A 23,939-nucleotide genomic window follows, 5' to 3' on the forward strand; every position below is an offset into this window, starting at 1 on the left:
TAAAGGAATATTTGATTAAGAAACACAAAAAATGGGATCCCTGGGTGGCGCAGCGGTTTGGCGCCTGCCTTTGGCCCAGGGCGCGATCCTGGAGACCCGGGATCGAATCCCACATCGGGCTCCCGGTGCATGGAGCCTGCTTCTCCCTCTGCCTGTGTCTCTGCCTCTCTCTCTCTCTGTGACTATCATAAATAAATAAAAAAAAAAAAATTAAAAAAAAAAAAAAAAAAAGAAACACAAAAAATGATACACGAAATATCTGTACCAATTATATTTATTGCTAGGAACTTTAAACTTTTTAGAAAAGCATTTGAAAAGTAGATAACATAGGAAAAGATGTCCATAAAGGTAGGAAGCAATCTCATCATTTACAAAGTGCTGCAAATTTGATAAATTTATGTTAACAATAAATCAGAAGTACTGTTCAATGAATAGATACAAATCCTTAAAACACCCAAAACATAGAAACAGAACCCCTAAATGGCTATAAAAACACTCCAAAGGGAATTGGAACTTTTGGCAAACTGGTCATTAAGTGACGTAAACTTTGGCAGCAATTTCTGCCCAAGTGTCTTGTCTCTGTGCTTTTAATAAAACCATCTTTTCTCAACTGGAAAAAAGCAAAGTAAACTTTAAGCATTTAAGTCTCCTGTGAATTTGCTTTAAGAGACCGATTTTAGACAGACAGACTAGAACCAGGTCAAAGTGTGCTGCCCCTCTGGCTCCCCAGAACCTCAGAGCTTAGGGGATGTAGTGGTTGTAATCCTGGATCCCTCTGTGGGGTGGCAGGTCTGGAGTGGTGAGCTACTGTGAGGGAACTGGGGTAACTGTGACCTGAGAAGAAAGGAGCGAGGGAGTGAGTGTGTGTCTGTGAAATATGCCTCTGTGTGTATAAACAGGGCTGGAGGGCTCAGTGCCCCCCACTCCCAAAGATCCACCTGTTACATCCCCGAGCCGAAGAGAAGAGGAAGCCAGTATAGGCACCCACCTAGCCTTCCCAGGCCCACGTGAGTCCCTGAGAAACAGGCCACACAAGCAGCAGACCCACCCCGAGCTGTCCCCCTTCCCAGCACGAGTGAGCAGCTCTACTGGTCCTTAGAGCAAAGGTGGCCAAAAAACAACTCATTAATAAAGTCCAGTTTCTACCTCTTCATCCAGATTCAGAGATAAGGTACTGTGGGAAGACCCTGCTGACCCTATAGCTGAGGGGTGCAAGAGTGAGGAGTGTTCATGGTGTCCTCTCTTCCTATAATTCAAAGCCAGAACATTGCTTGACTTATGCATAAATGTATACTGGAGATGCAGACTAGAAAGTACTGGAACCTGCCTGTGCATGCCTGAGTATATGCTACAGCACGGGCTGCACACACGGAAAGAAAGCCAGTCACCCCACCATGGCAATGGAAGGTTCCTTCTCCACAGTTCATTTGGAATGTCTTATCTTTGGGTCTCTGGCCCTTGGGGCCTCCCCAGAGGACTCTTCTGCCTGGCCTAGGAGTGCCTTCCTTGCCTCAGCTGGCCTCAGAGGGGCCCTCTGGCCAGAGGAGTTTGTCAGGGGTGGCGAAGGCAGCAGCGGTGACCGCAGGTCAGATATAGTTGGCAGGGGGCTGACGGGCACTGAGCCGCTGCATGTGACAGCCGTGGCAGAGCAAGTGCCCATCCAGAGGGAAGCAGCAGCAGCCTTCCTCATCGCTCAGCTGCATCCGGCAGTCCTAGGGAAGAAGGACCCCTAGTTCACCTCAGCCCAGGCAGCTCAGATATCTTGGGAGTCTGCCCTGCTAACACCAGCCTCCTAACACTGGAAGAAAGGGGGTGGGGTTGGAAGGGATGGACTCCCAGAGAAGCCTGAGAAGTACCTCAGCAGGACAGCAGGTGTCGCTGCTACAGCAGAAATAATGAGCCAGATTCCCATTTGCAGTGGTTACCAGGACCAGGAGTCCCCAGTTTAGTCTCGCCTCTGCCTCTAGGGAAGCCAGATTCAGAAAGGACTAAACACCCAGGACCAGAGATAGTGGCTGGAGGATGGGAGAGATACTGGAGACAGGTCACAGCACTTGCCTGGTTTCCATGCCTTAGACTTCTCCTACAGACTTGGCCAGTCCAGAGACATGCCTCCTCCCCAGGCCCCATCCCCATTCTCCCCCAGCAGCCCTGGCCCCTAACACTCACCTCACAGTGGTAGCACTCAAAGTGATAATCCCGGTCCATAGAAATCACCCTCACAATGTCCTCACAGCCCTGAAATGATGCAGACCCCCAGAGGATAAGCACAGCATGACAATCCCAACTCTACCCTCCCCGCGCCCCAATAGGAAAATCATAAAAGGCCTCCAGAGAGAGCTCTCTGCGATCATCTAACTATAGCTTTGAGATGGCCTTTGCAAATCCTATTAGAACTTTTCCTCCTCCCCTTCCTTGGCGCTGCCTCCAAGGGCATGTCCTCTCATAGTCCTCCCTCTGTCCGGCAGCTCTGCCCTTACCTATCTCTCCCAGCTGCAGGGAGGAAAAAGGGGCAGGCAGCATAAGTAATGTAAGCTAAGCTGGGAACAAGGAAGATCCAGGAGGGTCTGGTACCTCACTGGCTTTTGGATTCTCTCCCTAGGCAAGTGAGTAGCACGCGCAGCACAAATCATTGCTGACATCTTCCTACTGGCCCTGAGGATTCTTCCCACCTTTTTCTAGCCCGTACATCTGGGATCTGGTGACCCTGACCTCAAAGAAAGTTTCCTCCTCTGGACTGGGAGAGACGAGATGAAGCCTGGGACCAGTGAGGCTGTCAGACATGTCCAGGCCCGGATGTTAAGGTCACAGTGGTGACCCTGAGAGCAGAGTCACACGGGAATCTTCGCAGAGTACATTCCTCAGCACCACCACCTCCCTCGGGAAGACAGGCCATATGTCCCCGTCCCCTTCCCAGGGGTAGCAGCACTGGCTGCCCCGCAGAACCCAGACATACTGACCTCGGAAGGGAGGATGGGCTGGCCACAGGCCGCACACTTAGGAGCATAATTTCTGAAAAAGAGAGAGCAGAGAGAAGTTGAGGTTGGCAAATCCCCGAGCCCAGTTCCACACCACACCCCAAGGGAGTAGACTCACTTGTGGTAGTCAGTGACACAGTACACCTGGTTGGAGAAGTCCACTGTGAAGGGGATGCCATCTAGGCACTTGTTGCAAACGATGCATCGGAAGCAGCCTGGGTGATAGGACTTCCCCATGGCCTGCAGAATCTGGCTCATAGGGTGGGAGGAATATCAGACTCCTAGGTTCTCCAGCTCCCCATGGTGCTCCCTGCTGTCCCCCAACCTCATCTTACTCCCTGCTATCCTCCCAGAACAATGCTATGTAATCTGAGGGGCCCTGGGACTCCTAAAACAGAGGCAGAAACCTTGAAAGAGATCTTAGAGAGTATCCGGGCCGGTGGTTCTCATCCCGGGCTGCATATTAGGATCACCCGGAGAGCTTGTAAAACCCAATGCTTGGGTATCACCCCAGAAGTTTTCATCGCTGTCTCCAATGACAACCCAGGCGCTGGTTATTTTCTTTACTTCTTCCCAGATGACCTACTAGGGTTGAGGACCACTGATCTAATCCTATTCCTTCTTATAGAAAAACAAACAAACAAACAAACAACCAAACCCTGAGTTCTAACTGATCCCAGCTACTAGCAGGAAGGGGATTAAGACCTGGGACCCCACACTCCTAGCTCAGCAGAGAGCCTAGCCTGGCTGTGCCTGCAGAATTAGGGATCCAGACTTGACCCTACCAGCAGAGGGAAGCCTGTAAACAGCTGCTCTGGGGAAGAACGAGATGTAAGTGATTAATGTGGTGCTAGGATTCCTCCCTCCACCTTTTCTCAGTACCCACTCTGTCCCTAGTCCCAACCCTCGGCCCCTCAGCCTCACACAGACTCTCAGTTGAAGACATTTTGCTTACCTTCTCCAAAATTAAGTGACCACAGACACAGCATTTCTCTGCTGCCTCCTGAAACCCTGAAAACTAGGGACAAAAATAGAAGACCAAGGGAGGATGTTACCAGTAGAAACGACCTGATCGGTGGAACCCCAAAGGGCTACCAAGAAGGGGGTCCCAGTGTGGGAGCCAATTCCAGGCCCAGGGGACCCCTCACTCACCAGATAATCTTCCTCACAGTACACGGAGCCATTGACGCTGTAGAAAGCCTTGCAGCGCAAAGTTCGCCCTAGAAGCAGTAGACAAAGGACTGGAGCCTATCCCAGGGCCCACATACAGGGCTTCCCTGCCCCAGGTTCACCGTTCTCCAATGTTGCGTGATGTATTTAAATCTGGACTTTAGGCCTGTGCTCCTGACTGTCTGTCCTCTCTCGCTCCACAAAAATCCCATCTGATACAATTCCAATTTACTTTGGTTTCATTTCTGCCAACTTCCCTTCTCCTCTGCTCACTGCTCCTTCAGTTCCTGCCTCAAAATTTCCTAGGATCCTGCCCTCCCTAAATGAATGCCTTCCTCTCCAGTGCACATGGAGCCACCAGGAAGTGCAAAGCCAACCCCAGGCTGGGGTACAAGGTAAATGAGCTCTGAACAAGGTGCTGTACAATGGCCATGGAAGCACTGTATAGGCCTTGCCCTCTGGGACCTTTCAACCTAGGGGCCTCTTCGCCTGTGCACAGCTCTCCTGCTCTCCCAGCCCCATCTGTCTGCTTCTGGGGACAGGGTCAGCAGAGCTAAGGAAATATTGACCTTACTGCTAGGGACAGAGTGCTTTACTTCGCACTACAGTCAGTTCCCTTTCCCGCTGCACTAGATGGCTCCCCCAAGCTCAGAGAAACCCAGAGAACCCAGGATCTTCTGTGAGCAGACAAGGCATGTGACCAACACTTAGGAAGTGCTCCAGGATGTCTAAATTGTTAGGGAGAGGGGAGGAGTGAGACCCAGGGTGGCGAACGGGCTAGTATGCCACCTCCTCTGTCCTCTTCTGATCAAAATCTCCACTTCCACCTCTGCCCAGTGGTTTACAAAAGCGGACTTAGAAACTCATGAGACACAGAAGGGGTAGAGAGAGGTAAAGAGGCATACTCAGAAGAGGCCCTATAAATAGGTCAGACAGACGAACCTAGGCAGAGGTGGTGGTGGTAGTGGCTGGAGTAGGGGAAAAGAATGAGTGCTGGAGTCAGACAGGCAGAGATAGGAGATTAAAGGTTTAGCAAAGGAATCAAGAGTGGGCAAGCAGTGGGGAGGGGTAATGAGGGAGGTGAGGGAAGGGCTGGGGAGTTAAGGCCCTGGGAGCACCCCCACCCCCACCCCGGCGGGCCTCCGGAGCCTCCTGAGCTAACAGTGGCGGGCATTCCTGGAGCGTGATGTCATCAGCTTGGCATGGCCCTGTGGCCTGCACTCCAGCGAGGTGGCTGAACTCTGACCAGCCAAGAGAAAACCCCTTTCTCCTCCCCCCATGGCTCCCCACTCCCCCAGGCCACCCCCACCCTTCCCACATTCCAGTCTTTCACTGTCGCCCCAGGCAACTCAGGCTGTCCAGGACCAAACCCCAACAAGGAGAGGCCGAGGCCGGGCTGGAGTCCAGGCTGGGCAAGCAAGGAGGCAGAAGAAAGAGGGAGGGACAGAGGGGAAGAAAGAGACTGAATGTTGGAAGGGAGGAGTGACTCCAGAAAGCAGACCCAACATGGGGGCTGGAGAGCCAGGTAGAGCACAGAGAAGGGAAGGCGGGGCAGCAGTGGATATCTAGACACATGTGGGTGGGCCGGACAGCTGCTCGGAGAACAAGCGAAGTGGCCCAAGCTCTGCTTCCCCTAGGCACTTGAGTGTGTACGCGTGTGGGGCATGCTCAAGGCCTCAGCTCAGCTCCATGCACAAGGCCTAGGGGATACACTCACCACAGGAGCAGCAGACAAAGCACTGGGTGTGGTAGAGGCTGTCCAGGGCCTGGCAGGCATTGCTCTGCCCATAGATGCCTTTGTTGCACTTGATACAGGTGCCTGTGGGGAGAGAAGAGGTTGACAGCATCATGCCCCACGCCCCTAGCTCAAAGCCAGGGATTCAGGATCTTTCCTGACTGCTCTTTCCTGATTGTTCCAGAGGACCACCAGTTGCAGCCTTAGCTTTGATGGCCTCCCTCCTAAGAAGAGAGGATAATGAGAAACGGGATGCAGCTAGGTCTTGGCTGAGCAGACCCATCCTTGTTTACGGATTAATTAACAGATATTTTCTGAGTATCTATTTTGTGCCTAGCAAAAATATGGTGCCCAATACTATGGGATATTGGAGAAACTCAAAGATAATGTTCCTTGATCTTCAAATGTGTAGCTTCTGTCAAGGAGAAAAGACTAACAGACAAGGATATGACCCCTGTTGCACTGTGTGGGACAGAGTCCAAAATGCCAGTTCCTAATGGCTCAGCAGCAGATTTCTAGAGAAAGCAGGCCAGGTTTAAAAAGCGTCCTTGGGACCTCAGTTTCTCCATCTGTAAAATGAGCTTCTATATAGCTACAGAATGACTTCTTACTGCTCCACACCTCCAGGCTTCCTAGGATGGAGAGAAGGATATGGCTCAGCAGAAGGCCCTGTGCATACGGGCCCATGTGAGCATGACTCCTGTGGGGAGGTGGCTGCTAAGAATGTAGGGTGTGTTCCAGGGACTGGAGGTGGCACAGGAAGGTAGGGGGAAGGGAGACAGAATCCCTAATGTCTCCTTGAAATCTATCATGGGAAGGATAGAGCTGAACTGCTCTTCTCTGACATCCCCCCCTAAAATACATACACCTGGCTCTGGCACCTGCCTTTCCTGGGTGTGCTCTTCCCTCCCTCCACTCCCCAATTCCAGGCCCATGAGTGAGGGCTAGGGCCTGTCTTTGGGGAGCAGATCCCAACGGGCCCGCCTCACCCCGCCCCACCTCTCCCCCTCGGCCCACTGCCATACTCCCTGCCTGTTGGGGCCCATCCCAGTCTTTGCCCAGGGGCTTGGGAGCCAGTGCAGCAGCTGCAGCAGCGACTGATGAGCCCAGGCCTGTCCTGCTCCCACCCTTTGGCAGCTGGGCAAGGCTGTAGCCAAGGAAGAGGGCCCCTAACTAGGGGCCAGAGTAGGAGGGTAGTCAGGCTGGGAATTCTGTCAGAGGAGGCAACCTGGCTCTGAGGGAGAAGAGGCCTCTACCTCTGGGGTCAAGATGCCCATAAGACTGAACATCTGTTCCAAGATTGCCATGCCAGGGAGACCCCTCAGAACCATCTTTGGGAAGCCTTGGACAATATGGGAAGACAGGCACAAACTGCTCAGGCATGTCCGCTGTGCCTCCTCTAACCCAGCATATCCACAACCTAGGTTCTTCCTGCAATTATACTGCATTCTGTCCAAGCTCCTTTCTTCCTTTTCACTCTGATGGCTTGGCCAAAGAGACTTATTTCCACTCAACAGCCACTTCTCATGGGCCCCAGAAGGAAACTGCTAAAAGGATCTTGTCACTTAGTCTCCCTTGACCAAAGCATCATCTACTCTAGGCTTTCCTCTCTTAGGATGGGAGGACACGGTTGAACAGGGCAAGGAGGGTCCCGTCCCTGGCAGCCCTGCTACTTCTCAACCTGCCCTCCCTGGCTGGGTTCCTCCCCCGCCTCAACCTGCCCTCTTTAGCAGGGTTCCTCTCCCTACCCGCATTTCGAGCCATAGAGGCGTAGAGCATGGGGTCCAGGGCAGGAACATGGGTGGTGGGAAAGGTGAGAAGAGGCCCTGGGCCTTCCATTTGTGTTCTTTCTACCACATTAACATTTCTTTATATAATGAAGCGGTGACTGTGGGTGCTGGCTAAAAAGATCCTGAAAGATCCCAATATCCTCAGGTAGTTGAGGCATATCATCAATCAATACTTCCTAAAGGTAAACAGCGACTAGGTTTCCTTAACAGCAGCAGAAAATAACGTGCTACTTCAAGCCGGAATTGGATGCAGGTTGTGGCCCAAACTGGAGGCCAGGATATTTCTGGCAGTTACGCAGGGTCGTTAACCTGCTAGGGATGCTGGTGTCCGGGTGGTCAAGGCTAACGCCCTGACTTCCGGAGGTTGGGGAAAGTCGAGGCGGACAGCACCAGGTCTCGGCGTGAACGCCCACGCCCGCAGCACGCCAGCAGGATGGGGACGAGCCCGCAGCAGGTCCCTGCTTCCGTCCCGGAGCGCTTCACCCTCCTTCCCAGGCTCCATTTCCCCGACCGCGGCCACCGCTCGGCGCGTGTTAGCAAGCAGCACCCCGCCACCCCGCCACCCCGCCCCGCCCCGCCCGCGGGCACCTGGAGCGCCCGGGCAGGAGCCGGCACGCACGCGGCCCGCCCGCCCCGCCCCCACCCGCGCATTCCCCGAATTCCTGCGGGCGGAGCTTGGGCCCGGGTGGGGGCGCGGCGCGCAGAAGCCTGCAGGGGCACCGCCGCCGAGGGGGAGCAGGATGGGGGATGCTCTGGCTCCCCACCTAGTCCCCTCCCTACGAGGCCTCCTGCCGCGAGAAACGATGGCTCTGAAGCTTCAAATGGGGCTCACGAGATAATCAGGGAGTGGAGTGTGGCCGGAATAAGGAGCCCCGGGTCCACTTGAGACCTGGTGGGAAGGGGAAATCCCCCTTGCCTCCTTCTAGCTCCACGTCTCCGCCTCCGACTTCCCGGCGCCGGCAGTTTGGCCGTCGGGCAGCGGGGAGCGGACGCGGTGACGGGTCCCGTCCCGTCCATAACCACTTCTCCCACTCACCGAAGTAGTCCTCTCTGGCCTCCGGCTCCCGCATCCGGGCCCGGGCGGCCTCTGCGGCGAACGCACCCGGCGGCTCCTCGAGACCCGACGGCTCAATCCCCGAGGGCTCCCCGCGGGCGCCGGTTTCTCGCCCACCCGTGCCCACCGTCAGGCGCAGCAACGCTGTTAGCTCATCCTGGTATCGGGCGCCCGCGGCACAGTCCCCGTAGCCGGTCACGGAGTGTCGTCCGGGCTGCGCCCCGCGCCTCTCCAGGGGCCCTGCGGGTCCCACTCCGGCGCCAGCTAGAGCTCCGGGGCTGCCTAGGGCCGGAGGATAGGAGTGGCGGCTTTCCTGGCAGCCGAACCCCGCGGGGCGGTGAGCGCACAGTCGGTCCAGGGCAGCGTGGAGCTCGGGGTAGGCGGACGGCACCCCTCCAGGGGAATAGCCCGCCGGAGCCCCAGCCAGGGGTGGGCCAAACAGGCACGGCCCGGCGGGCAGGGGGCTGCCGTGGCGCTGGTCGTAGCCCATGCTGATGCCGCTGGTACGGTTGCTGCAGGGTCGACTGCCTCCGGCTCCGCCTGCTCCCGCCCCATCCAGCAGCAGGCTGCCCCGCGGGCTGGACGGCTTGCTGGCGTCGCTGGCTGAGCTACTGGCGAAACTGGAGCGGGGGCTTAGAGCTGGGGCCGTGGTCTCCAGCCGAAAGTCGGGGGGCAACGACTGAGGTAGAGGCAAGGCCCGGGTGGGAGGCGGCCCCCCGGAGAAGGAGCCTTCGTAGCGCTGCGCCTCAAAGGAGCCGCGCGGGTTCCGCTCAGCGTCCAGGGGGCCCTGCTCCCGGGCTGCCTCCAGCGGCTCATCCCCAGGTCCCCCAGTAGCTCCGCGGGGCCCGGATTTCCTAGGAGCCCCCAACCCACTCAGGCGCCCCTTGCCCGGCCCGGGGGTCCCATCAGACCCAGACCGGCTGGATTCACCCTTTCTGCGGCCGAACTTGGCGCTGCCGGAGTCCGAGAGCCTTAACTTCTCCAGCAGGCGACTAGCTTTCTCCCCTAACCGCTCCATGCCCTCGGGCCAGGGGCCTCCAGTCCCCTCCCCGCCCGGCACCCTGCAGCGTCTCGGCGGCCGCTTCTCTTTGCCCGCGGCCGGACTCCGGTTCCCCGGGGGCACGGGGTGGGCACAGGGGTCTAGTGGGCGGCCCGGATGCCCGGCGCCGGGAATCCCGCAGCATCCCCCGGCGAGAGGGGCTGCTTCCCCCCGCGCACCAGGAGCCAAGCGGGGCCAGAAGGGCGTACGGCCGCGGCTGTCCCGTCCGCCGGTCTGCCTGTCCCCGAGTCCACTCGCCCGGCCGCCCCGCTCTGCCCGGCCCCCGCCCCCCTCGCTCTCACGCTCAACACGGACCGAACTTCTCTCCCAAACTTTTGTCTGCCTGGCCGGATCTACTTTCCGGGAGGGGTGGAGCGCCGAGTGCGAGAGGAAGGGGGTGTCTGCGCAGGGATCCCGGGACGCCGGCGGGGGCGGGCGGTGCTGGCGCTGCCCGTCCTGGGGTGGAGACCCGCCGACTGGAGGCCAGAGGCGGCCGAGGGGCGGTTTAGGCGGCTGCTGCTCTGTCTCTCAGGAATTGGGACCGGGGGAGGTGGGGGAGGGGAGGGGAACTCTTTGTTTGCAGTTGGAATGCGCGGAGGGGCACGGGGCGACGCGGGGCTCGTTCTGCGCAAGCATCGCGACTTTGTTCCCGCTGCGGCAGAGAGGAGGGAGATCCGTAAAGAGGGGGCCGGGGAGAGAGGTAGCTACGTAAAGAGGTTCAGAGACGCGTATGTGAAGAGCCCAGAAGGGCGAGGAAGCCGGCGTAGAGAAGCAGTGGGAGACCGCGAAAGAAAGGGGGAGCCGGGGGGAGCCGGGTGGGCAAGAGGGTGGTGCGGAGACCTAAGGACGAGCAGACCAAGAAAAAGGCAAATTTGTGAAAGTCCAGACAGAATGAGAGACCAACAGATCAACTGCAATGAAAACACCACTCTCTGAACCCAAAGCTCTGCGACAGAAGAGGCAGGAAAAGAGCTTTGGTGAATGTGTAAAAGGAGTGAGGAAGAGTGTTGGGACTAATCTCGATCTTCAGGGTAGGACAGCTAGAGGAATAGAGACACCCCCTGGTGTTTGGAAATGAGATTTTTTAGGAACTGTTTCAGGCGACTATGGAGATAGGAGGCCTGGATGTAGAGCTAGCGAACGCCTCCGGCTAGGTGGGCCCATAAGAGATTGGTGATGAAGAGTATCAAAGAGAAAGAAAAGAAATGTCATTTAGAGAGCCAGCAAGTGAAAATGGTCAGGGTGGAAAAGGGAAAGAGGAGGCTTCTAGTGTTGGCCATACTAGAAAGATCAATAAGGAAAGGAAGAAACGGTGGCTGAAGTTGAACATGCCTAATTAAATACTAGCACAACTGACTTTGCCCTGACTAGCACATCAGGGGCAAGAGGTGGAGGAGGTAGAATGGAGAAGGAAAAGGATTCCTTTGTATTTAGATAGTAAATGAGTATGAAAATTATATGCAAACAAACCATGCATATTATTTTCATTTCAACATTTTGAACACCTTTCATAATCTTAGTTTAGCCTTAGGGAATGGGGAAGCAAAGGAGGTTAATATCTTTGGGGAAATTAATTTGGCACAGACTATTTGGCTTCTTTGTCCTAACTGCATTGTCTCCCTGACCTCATCTCTCCAGAGAATCAGCCTCTCTTTTTCCCTGTCAGGCCTACAGCTTTTCTCTGATCCAGAGTAGAGTTCACTATCAGACTAGAAGCAGGGAACACTGAAAGCATTAGTAACAGAGGGGAGCTATCAGGTTGCATCCAGAACCTGCTGTGAGCGACATCTTCAGAATTAACCATAAGGCTCTCCCTCCTTTCCTGTCTCCAGATGGGGAAGGAGAACCTGGATTCTTCCTTCCAACTACTTACAGCCAAAATATCCACAGAGCCTCTTATATTTAGAACCTTTCCCACTTTAGAGTGAGGAGGGGAGAGTGAATCTAATGAGAAGTTGAGAAGCCTTTAAAAGGAGGTCCATGTGGGAGTTAGTGGTGGCAGCAATGGGCACAGTTGGGATCAATAACCTGTATTTTCAGGGCTTAACAAGGACGAGAGATAAGTGAAGGCAGGGATGCACTGAAGGCAGGCTCCGATCGTGCTCATGACCTCGGGGTAACTGTTCCATAGTCTGAACTGGAATTGAGTGCTCCACAGGCCCTGTTCTCCCTCTTAAAGACTTTTAATTACGAACTATGTACACAGATGGCTCCCAAATCCATACCTGTAGCCCAGACATTTTTTCTTTTTAAAAGTAAGCTCTTTATGGCCAACGTGGGGCTTGAACTCATGATCCTGAGATCAAGAGTTGCATGCTCCACTGACTAAGCCAGCCAGGAGCCCCTAGACCAGATTTTCTTAGACTTAAAAACTCAGCTGACTACCAGCATCTCCCCTTGGTTGTCTCAAAGGCATACAACACCCTCCATTGACTTCACCTTCCCTGCCTCCAGAAACTGGCTTCTCTGGAGTCCCCCGGGAAACGGCGCCATTAACCACTTAGCTGCTTAAGCCAGAAATCTGAACATCAACCTTCTGCGATCCCTCCACCTCATGTCCAACCATGAGGTCCTGTCACCAAGCCCTGTCGATTACAAAGTCCAATCAGTTTGGCTTCCTAAATATCTTCCAAATCTGTCCTCTCATGATTGTTTCTGTCTGGCCACCATCGCTTCTCTCCTGAGCCACTGCAAAAGTTCCCCCTGCCATCCGTCTCATACAGAGGGCAAGAGGTTCTTCTCAAACACAAAACCCATCGTCTCATTTCCCTTTGATTTTTTGCTGCCTTTGAACTAAAGTCTACATTCTTTAAAATACTTGGTGAGGTCTCTGTTTCTCCAGCTTCTCTCTGCACCATCCCCTCCTCAAACCGTTCTGCAAGGGGATGGCAACTCCTCTGTGCTCTCTTGCCTCTGGGTTTTTGTCTCTGCCCATCCCTGGTTTGGAGCACTTGAAGCTTCCCCTTCCCTTCTGGTTAACTCCTCCCATCTTTCAGGTACCAATTTAAACACCACTCTCTGAGAAGCCTTTCCAGACCCCCAGAGTAGGTCAGCCACCCCTGTTGTCTGCTGCTGCTGCACCTGACGCTGCCACCCCCCCCCCATCATCACCCTTATCACAGCTCATTTCACTGTTTACTTAACTACCTGGGTTCCTGATTAGATCATAAAACCTCTAATCAGCATCTAACTCGATCAAAAATGTACCCACAGCACCTAACACAGTACCTGATACCTAGTAAGTTATAGGTATTTGTTGTATGACTGACTGAACAGAAAGCCATTTTTACTTCACAATCCACTTGTCAGGCACAAAGTTTGTGGGCGAATGTGTGTGGATGCATGTGCGTGAGTGTGCGCGCACACGCACACACACTCTCTTCAAAATACAGTTTGGCTGTTGGGACTACGAAATAGCTACAAAGCCCATATACTGCTGGGTCACACAGTGGGAGAGCAGCTGCCAGTGAGACTTGGGGACTCTTTAAGCTTTAATTTCTTCATGTGTAAGATGGGACTAATAATAAAATCTGCCTTACATAATTCAATAAACAACAGCTATTATATCTGTATCCCAATTCCCAAATAGGAATGGAGTGGTGTTCTGCTCAGAGGAATAAGCCCATGACCAAAACTGCCCACCAGGTGGCAGTATGATCCTGGACTGGCCCTGTGCTGCTTCCACTGCAGAGCCAGACCAGCAGTCAGGGGGAAGCAGAAGGTACAATCAGGGCTGCTTCCCCAGAGCTTTTGAGTGAGACCAGGAAAAAAAGAAACCAACTCAGAGACTGGGGTATATGTCAAGAAGGCCTCATGTTTCCTAGACCCAAACTCCTCCCTTTCTCAGCCCAGGCTCCCTGAGGGGAGGCACTATGTATACTTAAAAATAAGCACTTTCTGGCTTGCCATTCACAGAGAAGGGGGGAGGTCCCCTTTCTAGGTAAGTGTTTTTATGCCACCACAGCTGCCAGCTTCCATTTCCATTGGGCACTGTTAAGAAGAGAGACAGATTTGCTTTCTCAGACTGCAGAGAACATCTTGTTATTCTGGGAGCCCCATGGCCACCCATTTTGGGAACATGGGGACTGGCAGAAGCCAGAGTTATTCTTGGTAATAGATTTCATTCATCCTTTTCCACCTTGATTTCAATGAACGAGTTCAAGTCAGGACAGCAGGTTTTGTGGGGTTGGTCAAAAGATGGGGAGACAGGTCCATTCTCATCACCTCCTTCATCTTCCTCTTCTTGGAAATTAGGATTATAAAGTTCTGGTGGAAGGAGCTGGGCCTCAGCAGAAGGTAGTCTGTCTGAGGGAGGCCCATACACACGGTTGGCTTTAGTGCCATGCTTAGAGTTGGCATCCAGGTGGTAGCAGAGCTCTGTGAGACGCTGGGCCCGGAACCGGGGAGGCCGGGCCACCCAGACACCTGGCTCATTAAGGCTGTCCTCTTCATCTGACATCAGCTCTTCTGTCACATCCTTCCATAGGCGTTGGTCCTCAGGTCCAAAATGCCTCATGATGCTGGATCGATTGGCAAAAAGCTAAGGTAGGAGCCCAAGGCAGAGATCAGGAAGAGAAACAAACTATGGGTTAGATTTAGGGAGAGGGCTCCTGTAGGATCTGTATCTGAGAGAACCTAGCCCCCAAACTCATCTTAGAACCTGCTTCCCCCCCCTCCCCTCTATCTGCTAACATTCCTGGCTCTCAACCCTATTCTCAGTGCCACGTGCTCTGGCCCTTCCCACTGCAGCTTAGCAGGGTTTAGTGTTTAGCATCTTGAAAGGAAGGCCTAGAAACCTACCCGGTATCTGCGACTTCGAAGCTTCTTCTCCTCTTTTTCCTTCAGGCCTTTAAAAGGGTTCAGGGAGTTGCGGTACTCACGCCTCTTAGTAAGGAAGTAGGCTACACAGGCTCCTGGCGGGGAGGGAGAAGGGTGGGGCCAGAGAGCAGGTCTTTTTTTCTGCCCTAACACTACTGGCTGTGAAGGTGAGAATCACTCTAGACTGGGGGGGGGGGAGGGGAGGCTTTCTCACAGACCAGACCCATCAGTATCTATTTATTCCTCTCTGGTTTGGTTCTCTCTGCTCACCTCCCTGTCCAGCACTGATTCCTCTCGTATCTCCCACTGGCACACAACAAGGCCAAGCTTCTGTAGCTCCCTCCCCGACCCGGGGCTCAATTTCACCCACTCCCATTCTACTCTGCTGGTAGTGGATTACAAGTGCTTTTACAGCAGCTTTCTTAATGCTTTAGGGTTAGCTATGGGCAAATAACAGAAAAGAAAGTAGAAAATCCAGGATGTAATATTTAGGGACAAAAGGTCAGGCCTGGTTTCTGACTTCCTTTCATAACACCCTAGATTCAGGCACTGCAGAAACATCATGCCTGCTGCTGTTAGCTCTTTCCTTCTCCCATTTTCTTTTCTTTCTTTTTTTTTTTTTAAGATTTATTTATTTATTTATGATAGACAGAGAGAGAGAGAGAGAGAGAAAGAGAGGCAGAGACACAGGAGGAAGGAGAAGCAGGCTCCATGCCGGGAGCCCGACGCGGGACTTGATCCTGGGACTTCAGGATCGCGCCCTGGGCCAAAGGCAGGCACTAGACTGCTGAGCCACCCAGGGATCCCCTCCTTCTCCCATTTTCATTTCAAGCGGGATGGGGGGAATAAAAAGGCAATTAGAAACAATCCTGGGGCGCCTGGGTGGCTCAGTTGGTTGAGTGACTCTTGGTTTTGGCTCAGGTCATGATCTCAGGGTCCTGGGATAGAGTGCCAAGTCAGCTCCACACTCAGTGGGGAGTCTGCTTGAGATTCTCTCCCTCCCACCCCACCCTGCTCAATCTCTCTTTCTCTCAAATAAACAAACACAAATAAATAATAGAAGAAAAGGAAACAATCCTGTGAAGAAAATGTGAGAACAGCCAAAAATTTTTTTTAAGTCCACTGTTTTCAAAACCACCTAAATCATCTCCATTATGCCTCTTCTCTGACCAGGAACAGCGAGTGGAAAAAAGATGAGATAGGAGTTAGGTCAGTTTTTCTCACCTTTCAGCTCCTTATCCGTGTAATTGTGGGGACTGGTCACCAGCTCTTGCTTGAGCTTTTCCAGAAGGAACTTCACTACTGAAATATTCCAAGAGGACTTGATGCTGCCACAAGGAAGATCATGAACAAAGCAGTCAGCATTTTAAAAGCCAGACAGAGATTCTTGGCATGAAACAACTTTGTGGTAAACTCCTCCTCAGCCAAGGACAAGCAAGGGGCAATGGTGAGGTGAAAGCCTTAGCCTCATTGTTATAGTGGAGCAGCCCTCTACTTCCCTCTCCTTGGCAGAGTACCTTGGGATGCTTTTTCCTCAAAAGGATCATACCTTTCAGACCCATTGAATCTCTTGTCGTTGGTGATGTGGTTATGCACATTGTGGACCAATTTCTAGGGGAAAAAAACAAATACAGATTCAAGCCGGGAGTGGATATGATGAAAGCCTCCTCTGTTCCCTAGGCCTTGTCCCTACGGGGTTCTCTGCCCAAATCCTTCCTATAGTCTTGGCACCATTTCTGTAGATGCCATTTCATAGTCAGAGAGCCCAACGAACTCAGTATTTGGAGTGTCCTTCTTTTTGTGGTCCTTTTCAAATAATCTGTATGAAGACTCCAGGATCATCCCTGGTCTTAACTTCGGGAATATGATTCCTGTGGAATATGATCACTAGAGCCAAAGGTCATAGATATTTTGACAAACATACTCCTTCCTAGTAGCCAGGAGAGAGCAAATATACACCAGGACTACTGCAAGTGGACATTTCTTGAGGCCCCCTACTCTTGGAAATTTTAACATTTTATTTACAATATATCTATTTCTTTTCATCTAAAAATGTCTTCTTAATCTTCTAGTAAAACTGATGACCCAGGAAAATGCCCTAGGTATATCCCTTTGCACATTTCCACAAATCTCAGGGGTACACACATCATGGTCTGAAAAACAAAAACCCAAAATAACAGAAATGTGAAATGCAAAGGACCTTGGAAATGCTATCACCCAACCTCCCTTTCACATCATTAAACAGGCTCTCAGCTTTGTTTATATACTTTTAAGAACGGGTTCTCACTAGTCTTTTGAGTCAGCTTATTTTATTGTTGAACATCTCTGATTGTTAAAAAGTTCCTGTCTTAGACTCCAATATCTGACCAGTTTTGCCCCTGACAGCACCTAAAATCTTTGAAGACATGTCTAACGTACTCCCTGAGTCTTCTATCAGGTCTAAATATCCCCAAATGCTTCAGCCATTCCTTAGGACAGTTTCCAGACAGACTCATCATGAAACCATCAGGTTCTCTCTGGCTTGCCAGTGTCCCTTGGACACCATGGCAGTGGGAACTGAATTTAATGCATCGCTGGAGACCCAGCCAAAGGGAGCATTACTTCCTGGAGTGGCACTCTACACTTCTAGGAATGAAACCCAAGACAGTATTACCTTCTTAGCAACCCTATCCCTATTCCCAGTGTCACAGAGTTTATTCCTAGTGAGCTTATAGTCAACTCAAGTCCATTTTGCACATGGATTCCTATCTCTGCCATTCTGCATCTGTTTCATTTTTTTAAACTTTGATGCAAGATTTTACATTTCCTCTAATTAAATTTTGGTGTTTCTGATTGTATTTTCATCCCAAGCTCCCTCGGTCAGTGGAAATTCCCAGTCCCAAACCGATGGACTCATATCCTGATCTTAGGACTTCAGCTTCAATTGAGAAATCCCCAATTTAGAAAGAAATCTTTTGCCTCTAGGACTGACTGACCATACCAGATAAGGAAACTACTGTCAACTTTTTATGGTGAGGGTCTCCACTCTATAAAAAGGCCTGTTATTTTATCTCTTATAAGTCCCAACTTAAGGAATCACAAGAGATGGGTGAATGCCTCAGAAAGAATTTGAAAGTGTTGCAAAAAAGAAAAGAAAAAAGGAAAGAAAAGAAAAAAAAGAAGGAGTTGCACAGCTTCCAATTCAAGTGGCCTGGAAGAGATCAGTTGATAAAAATCATACCAGGCTTGAAGTGGAAAGGGAAAATACTCTAAGACAATAATAAGTGTTAAGACTATAAAGGCCGCTGGCTCACCTACCTTCTGAGTGAGCTAAAAATAAATACATTTCCCCAAGGAGTGGCTGGGATCTGCCTCGTTCCAAGAAGTCAGTGGTTCCCGTTTGGTCCTTTGGATGGATCCCTAGCAGCAATCCACAGTGGCCAGAACAGATTAGAGGACTGCCCCTCTGCTTCCTTCCCAGAGCTAGAGGCTGGAAGACGGAAGGCCTGAAACTATCCCTGTCCCTCGAAACCACAGTCTGGCACAGAAACATCTGAAACTTTCCTCTGCGACTGGGCGGTAAGATTCCCTGACTGGTCCTCCAGAGCCCTTCAAGTACTGTAACAGTGCACGAGGGGTGAGCACACTGTCCTCCTGTAAAGTCATCCATTCCACTGAACTCTTCAAAGGGCCGGCAGTACCCAGGCCTCAACCACAGACCTCTCCCCAGAGGATGGAGGCAGAAAAATGGGAGTGGTAAAAAAAATAAAAAGAAAAGAAAAAGAAAAATGGAAGTGATGAAAAAAAGAAGTCCCGCTTTTATGCCAATTGTGATTCTCACATGTTTATTCATGATTTTAAAACTATGAAGTTTTGGGAAATCCCTCGAAATGCATTTCTGGGTATATGCCTCCATTTCTATCACTGGCAGCAAGAGTGGCCCTCTTAGGCCAGAAGTCTGTGACAGAAAAACGAAACCTATTCCCTATTCTTGATAAGTAAGCTATCCTTGAACATAGCTAACATTTTTTTTTCTTTTTCATAGCCAACATTTATTTATTTATTTATTTATTTATTTATTTATTTATTTATTTATTTTTCATAGCCAACATTTAAATTGAAGGTTAGAAACCAGTTGATTTTGATTATGAATGGTGTCTTCCTTCCCAGGGATGGAAAGAACCCCTCAATGTAAAAACAAATCAAATGAAAGGGAAGGTAAGAGTCAGGAGTCCTTAGAAAAGGGAAAAGGAAGCAAGAATAATAAAAGAAGAAGCTTCAGTAAAGATGAAGGAGGTATGCATGGTAACTGGTTGTCTTCAACCTTTACTAAGACTATGACAAGAAGAAAAGGGCTAGACTGTGACCAGATTTCATTTCCGGTGGGTGTGAATGGTGAGTTCCCCTCCTATCCAGAACTCTCCAGTGACTCTATCAGCCATGAGCCAGAGAGGGAAACGCCTTACAAGTCCATATATGATCAGGATCTAGCTAAAGAACACCCCTGTGGTTATCAGAAACATGTTTTGGGGGCACAGAGGTGATCCAGAGGATTTTGGTCACCATAGAGCAAGGTTTCTCAATCCTGGCGCAATAGATGTTTTAGGTCGAATAATTGTGGGCGGCTCCCCTGTGCACTGGAAGATGTTTAGTGATGCTCCTGAGGCAGCCCAGTACCTGCCCTGCCAAGAGCTCTTAGAATCCCTACACTCACCAAACCTTGTGACTGAGCTGAGTGTCTAGGGACCCTCCGCTCCTCTGGGGCTTGGGGCCACCTCGGCACACGTTGGCCTTTCTGCCAAGGGGCTCCTCACTGCTTGTCCTGAAAACTGGCAACTTGCTGGCCGTTTCCAGTGCTACCCTTCAGTGGTCAGTCTGCTCAATCCCTTAAATATCTTCCCAGCAGGATTACTAGATCACGGGGAGGAGATGTGATACAATTCCCTTCTCTTTGAACAGAAGATTTCAATCTATCTGGAAAAGCCTTAAAAATGTTCCCTGAAAAAAAAAAAAAAATGTTCCCTGATTAGCAGGAGGTCTGCGTATCCCCCAGGGCTGTGGGCCAAGCTGTCTCCTCCTCGCCCCTCCCACTCCAGTAGGGATTCAGGATACCATTCATTCAATGGAAATAAAGTCAACCCACATTTCATTCTTCACTTCTCTCTCCAGACTGAAGAAAAATGCATAGAATTGAGCTCACTCACGGAGAGTACCAGATCCCGCTTGCGCCTGGAGTTCTTCTGCCCACTCCCTCTGGTCCTGCACGGGGAAGCAGTAAACCCTAGAGAGTGTCTCAGCTCCCCTGTTCCCCCAGGGCCTGACTCTTCCAAGGCACCATCCAGGGCAGCAGCAGCACTGAGCATGTCCTCGGGGCGGGGTGGTGGCAGCTTGCTTCCATTTTCTGGCCCTGTCTCTGAGGTTGCCCGCTGGATGGCCAGTTGTGTGGCTGGTGAGAGCTGCTTGGCATAAGCAGGGACCAGCACCCGCTGCACTGCACCCTCAGAGGCCACATAATCATCCACCAGCTAAGAACATAAAAAAGAATAGCCTATTAGCCATCCAGGCTTAGGGGAACCTGGTCAACCATCATTCTCTGGCCAAAGATAGTGAACAGAGAGTGGAAAGCCGGGGGAATCCAGCACAGTCTCCAATGGCCAGGAGCTTTTTTCTCTGGGACTCTTACGGGAGTGTTGGCAAATAATTCTTGGATATACAGGGCCTCTCATGTTGAATTGTTACTGTACGACTGATTACAAGGACAAGGCTTGTTTCTGACGCTCCATTTGCGAGGAATCATCTGTGATTTGCTCTTGGGTATAAGAATCATAGCCAGGCAAGTGTTTTGTCTAAAAGGGACTGAGGGAGGAAGTGATGACAAGAAAGGAACACCAAGCAAGAGTAGGAACGAGAAAATAAAGTGGTAACAACAAATAGAAGAAACAGGAGAAAAACGGGAGGAAAGAAGAGAGACATAAAATCAGAAATTTCTAGAGAGGCTGGCACCAGCTGCCCCCCACCCCACCCCATTCCCCTTGCAGGACCTGTCTGTGTCCTCACCTTCATTCTGCCCTGGCCGCATCCGACTGTCACTGTCCTGACATCTACTTGCTGCCTGTGCCCTCATTCAAGGACATACAGGGCAGGGAAAGGAAGGAGGGAGGAAGGAGAGAGAGGGAAGAAAGGAAGGGGGATTTCTGAAGCCAAGAAAACAAAACAATGAAAGTGGGGGGAAAAAAGACACAGAAAGAAGCAGGGGAGGAGGTTGAGATTTATAGACCTGTGAGCTGCTTTCTACACTGTGAAATCTAATTCTATCCTGTCGGCTTGGAAGCCTTCCTTCCTTGCCTGACAGAAGCAACGCTCAGGGCATCACCTGGCCTGCTACCTGCTACCTGCTACCTGCTACCCCCTGCCACCTCCCACATCTCCGCAACCCCCCTCCCCCACGGAGAGTCCTGGCTGGGCACAGTGGGGCAAGGGGCAGTGGCCACCACCCACCACATGGCTAGGCCTTCAGGGAGCAGTGACCAGCTGCATTGTGACACTGGAGGGGCATGGGGAGCTTAACATTCATTTCTCAGATCTAGCAGGTGGGCTGGGAGTTTCCTCCCTCCCATCTCCCCTGTGCGTTCTGCTCCTTTTCTCTTTCCTGGGTGTCTGGGCCTCGTTGTGCTGGCTGCTGCGGAAAGAGGAAGGAGAGGGCAGCGGGGGAGCACAGGGGACGAGAGCCAACAGACCTCCCGCTGTCTCTCAAGTGGTGACACATCTGTTACTTTCCCATCCCTCTGATCTCCCTAGTTGCTCTGGCTCCTTTTCGTACTTCCATGTGCCACGCTCTGCAGTTTTTACTCTACTCAGCGAGGGTTTTCCTGCTCAGAGGGCCCTGAGCAGTAAAGAAACTGAAATAGCACAGGGTACTTCTGTGTCTTTTCTTGCTCACAAAATATGCGTGCTTGCTTCTTGCTTCCCCACTCCTCCCTATCTGTCACCTTCTTCCCAGGAACTGTTGGCTGGCCACTTCTTGTCCTCATATTATTCCCTTCCCTCTACCTCCTTCCCACCTTTCCTTATGTGCCCTTGAGTGCATAATACTCTTTCCCTTTAGATTCACCTTTACAGAGCACCTGGGTGGCTCAGTTGGTTAAGCATCTGCCTTTAGCTCAGGTCATGATCCCAGGATCCTGGGATCCAGCCCCTCATGGCATCGCCCTCCCTGCTCTGTGGGGAGCCTGCTTCTCCCTCTCCCTGTGCCTGCCATTCTCCCTCCTGTGCTCTCTGTGTGTCAGATAAATAAATAAAATCTTAAAAAAAAAAAAAAAAAAAAAGGGCAGCCCAGGTGGCTTAGCGGTTTAGCACCGCCTTCAGCCCAGGGCATGATCCTGGAGACCTGGGATCGAGTCCCACATCAGGCTCCCTGCATGGAGCCTGCTTCTCCCTCTGCCTGTGTCTCTGCCTCTCTGCCTCTGTGTCTTTCATTAATAAATAAATAAAATCGGGATCCCTGGGTGGCGCAGCGGTTTGGCGCCTGCCTTTGGCCCAGGGCGCGATCCTGGAGACCCGGGATTGAATCCCACATCGGGCTCCCGGTGCATGGAGCCTGCTTCTCCCTCTGCCTGTGTCTCTGCCTCTCTCTCTCTGTAACTATCATAAATAAATAAAAATTAAAATAAATAAATAAATAAATAAAATCTTAAAAAAAAAAAACAGCTTCACCTTTCCTCGACACCCTTTTTCCACTTTTTTCTCCTTCCTCCACCCTTCATCTCCACCTGCTGCCTTTCCTCCCTACACCTGTCTTTCTGTTCTCTTTGTCCTCTGCCTCTCTCCTTCCTTCTCTTTCCTCCCTCTCTGTCCTTCTCCCTCTCCAGCTCTCCCTTTCTCCCCTCTATATTCCCCCCTCTCTCTCGGTACTGAATTCCTCTTGGCAAGCAGAGGGCCCATGATAAAATATGAATGAGCCGTCTGTGCACGGCAGGCCGCCTGGCCAGGAGCCGCAGGGCCCCGGGAGCAGCCAAGCCAGCCGTGGAGGGGAAGGTAGCACTGCAGAGCTACAGAGAGGCAGGGACAGGCACAGCGGCCACCACACCCACCAGAAACGACCTCCCTGCCCAAGAGGCTGCGATGCAGAAGACAGTGGAGGAGCGACAACTAGCCCTGCCAGCAAAGGAAAGTTGGTGCTGTCCTGTTTCAGCCCAAGTGAAACCTGAAGAAAGGCTGCCGGCTGGAAAGAAACCTGAGGGAGGGAGGAGGAAGAGAGGACCAGGCTGCGAGAAGCCCTCAGGAGCAACCACGCAACACTCACGACACCCGCGGTCTGCTCTGGGGCCATACTCACGGGATTGAGCATTGGGGCCGCCTCGCTGGCAGCCAGGGCACACCCAGGGAGCCGCATGTCTCTCTGGGCGGCTGGGAAGCCTAAGGGCCCGGGCGCCCCGGCCGCGGTGGCTCCCACCTGCCACAGCTCCTCAATCACCACCTGCATGCCGCTGCCCACGCTGTCACAATCTTCTTCTGCGCCCGCGGCCGCTGAGGCCTTGCAGGCTTCCCCGGGGCTCTCCTTGAGAGGCCCCGGCTCCTCCGGCGGGGAGCCGTGCGCCCGGCTGACCTCATCTTCATCAGGGGCTGAGGCTTTCCCTTGCTTCAGCTCACCCACCTCCTCCTGGAGACGTTTTAGCAATTCATTGTTGGCCCTGGCGAGCCCCAGAGCGGCCTCAGCCAGGCCCACTGCCTTCTCCACCCGCTGGTAGATAATATGCAGGAGCTGCTCTGGACTCTGAACTGCCAGGCCGTGTCCCGTCACCGTGATAGGGGTGCTGGCAGGAGGGTTCCCGCCCTGGGAGCCTGTGCTGCTCGCACCGGTCTCGCTCTTACAGGCACAGCAGCAGCATCTGGCCTCGCTGCCACCAGGAGGGGAAAAGAGAATGGTGGCACTGAAGGACATGGCTGATGGCAGCAGGGACTTCTGTGCTCACAGCTGGACTGCTCCAAAAGGTGTCCCCGGTCGGCCGGACTCGAGGCGCGTAGGAAGCACTGGCCTCTTTGGATTTACTTTCCTTTTTCATGGAGGGTGACCAGAGAAGCCTGGGTACCAGGCAGTGGGCTCTGCGGAGGAGGAGTAGGCAAGCTGTGAAGGAGCATGCAGTCCATGGCTGCCAGTGCTCAGCCTGCAGAGGAGAGATGCCTTCTATGTGCAGATCCTGTGCTCTCCTAGCACGGCACACTGGGTGTCCCACTCACCGCTGACCCAAAGGGTGGTGCTGACACAGGCCTTCCTGATGAACACAGTTGCAGGGAGTAGAAGGTATTCCTCCTGCACCCAAATGGAAACCCCTGCCACTCCAAACTGAGGAACAGAGGGGGACTTAAAAGGACCCAC

At 52.3% G+C, this 23,939-nt stretch overlaps 2 protein-coding genes and 2 long non-coding RNA genes across 11 annotated transcripts in view; 2 read left to right on the forward strand and 2 right to left on the reverse strand.

The window, feature by feature from the left end:
* LOC144320291 (uncharacterized) overlaps positions 1-3,203 on the forward strand; it is a 62,544-nt gene extending 59,341 nt beyond the window's left edge. The window contains exon 5 of the long non-coding RNA XR_013385829.1: positions 2,603-3,203. This is a non-coding gene — a long non-coding RNA (uncharacterized LOC144320291). The remainder of the gene's footprint in view (positions 1-2,602) is intronic.
* Positions 257-10,240, reverse strand: AJUBA (ajuba LIM protein). Of its 5 annotated transcripts, none has more exons than XM_077908583.1 (8): positions 8,710-10,234; positions 5,866-5,967; positions 4,131-4,198; positions 3,934-3,996; positions 3,097-3,227; positions 2,961-3,012; positions 2,170-2,238; positions 257-1,712 (listed from the first exon to the last, which is right to left on the reverse strand). In XM_077908583.1, exons 1-8 carry the CDS (start codon positions 9,743-9,745, stop codon positions 1,587-1,589), a joined length of 1,647 nt encoding a protein of 548 aa, XP_077764709.1. In that variant the 5' UTR covers positions 9,746-10,234; the 3' UTR covers positions 257-1,586. The 5 variants fall into 5 exon arrangements, with proteins under 5 accessions (XP_077764709.1, XP_077764711.1, XP_077764713.1 ...); XM_077908585.1 differs by lacking the exon at positions 8,710-10,234 and adding an exon at positions 7,983-8,153; XM_077908584.1 differs by lacking the exon at positions 257-1,712 and adding an exon at positions 1,742-1,963 and having other exon boundaries at positions 8,710-10,240.
* A 105-nt stretch (positions 10,241-10,345) lies between these two features.
* On the forward strand, positions 10,346-13,517 carry LOC144320293 (uncharacterized). Of its 2 annotated transcripts, none has more exons than XR_013385835.1 (2): positions 10,346-10,797; positions 12,221-13,517. It is a non-coding gene; the product is annotated as an uncharacterized LOC144320293 (long non-coding RNA). The 2 variants fall into 2 exon arrangements; XR_013385836.1 differs by having other exon boundaries at positions 10,346-10,466.
* Positions 13,518-13,560: 43 nt separating this feature from the next.
* Positions 13,561-23,939, reverse strand: C9H14orf93 (chromosome 9 C14orf93 homolog). Of its 3 annotated transcripts, none has more exons than XM_077908590.1 (6): positions 23,217-23,939; positions 19,768-20,088; positions 16,134-16,195; positions 15,809-15,912; positions 14,567-14,679; positions 13,561-14,306 (listed from the first exon to the last, which is right to left on the reverse strand). In XM_077908590.1, exons 1-6 carry the CDS (start codon positions 23,502-23,504, stop codon positions 13,887-13,889), a joined length of 1,308 nt encoding a protein of 435 aa, XP_077764716.1. In that variant the 5' UTR covers positions 23,505-23,939; the 3' UTR covers positions 13,561-13,886. The 3 variants fall into 3 exon arrangements, with proteins under 3 accessions (XP_077764716.1, XP_077764715.1, XP_077764717.1); XM_077908589.1 differs by having other exon boundaries at positions 22,899-23,939; XM_077908591.1 differs by lacking the exon at positions 19,768-20,088 and having other exon boundaries at positions 22,899-23,939.

This window comes from Canis aureus, chromosome 9 (assembly GCF_053574225.1).
Source record: "Canis aureus isolate CA01 chromosome 9, VMU_Caureus_v.1.0, whole genome shotgun sequence".
In the NCBI taxonomy this organism is placed as follows: domain Eukaryota; kingdom Metazoa; phylum Chordata; class Mammalia; order Carnivora; family Canidae; genus Canis; species Canis aureus.

Excerpts from the sequence above, each read along its gene's own strand:
- AJUBA (XM_077908583.1), bottom strand. The coding sequence starts at position 9,745 with ATGGAGCGGTTAGGGGAGAAAGCTAGTCGCCTGCTGGAGAAGTTAAGG. Across the intron at positions 3,013-3,096 it reads TGTGTCACTGACTACCACAA|AAATTATGCTCCTAAGTGTG; the intron begins GTGAGTCTACTC and ends TCTCTTTTTCAG. Across the intron at positions 2,239-2,960 it reads AGCCCATCCTCCCTTCCGAG|GGCTGTGAGGACATTGTGAG; the intron begins GTCAGTATGTCT and ends GCATCATTTCAG.
- C9H14orf93 (XM_077908589.1), bottom strand. The coding sequence starts at position 23,504 with ATGTCCTTCAGTGCCACCATTCTCTTTTCCCCTCCTGGTGGCAGCGAG. Across the intron at positions 20,089-22,898 it reads CGGCCCCAATGCTCAATCCC|CTGGTGGATGATTATGTGGC; the intron begins GTGAGTATGGCC and ends TTATGTTCTTAG. Across the intron at positions 14,307-14,566 it reads TTCGAAGTCGCAGATACCGG|CTTTTTGCCAATCGATCCAG; the intron begins GTAGGTTTCTAG and ends CTCCTACCTTAG.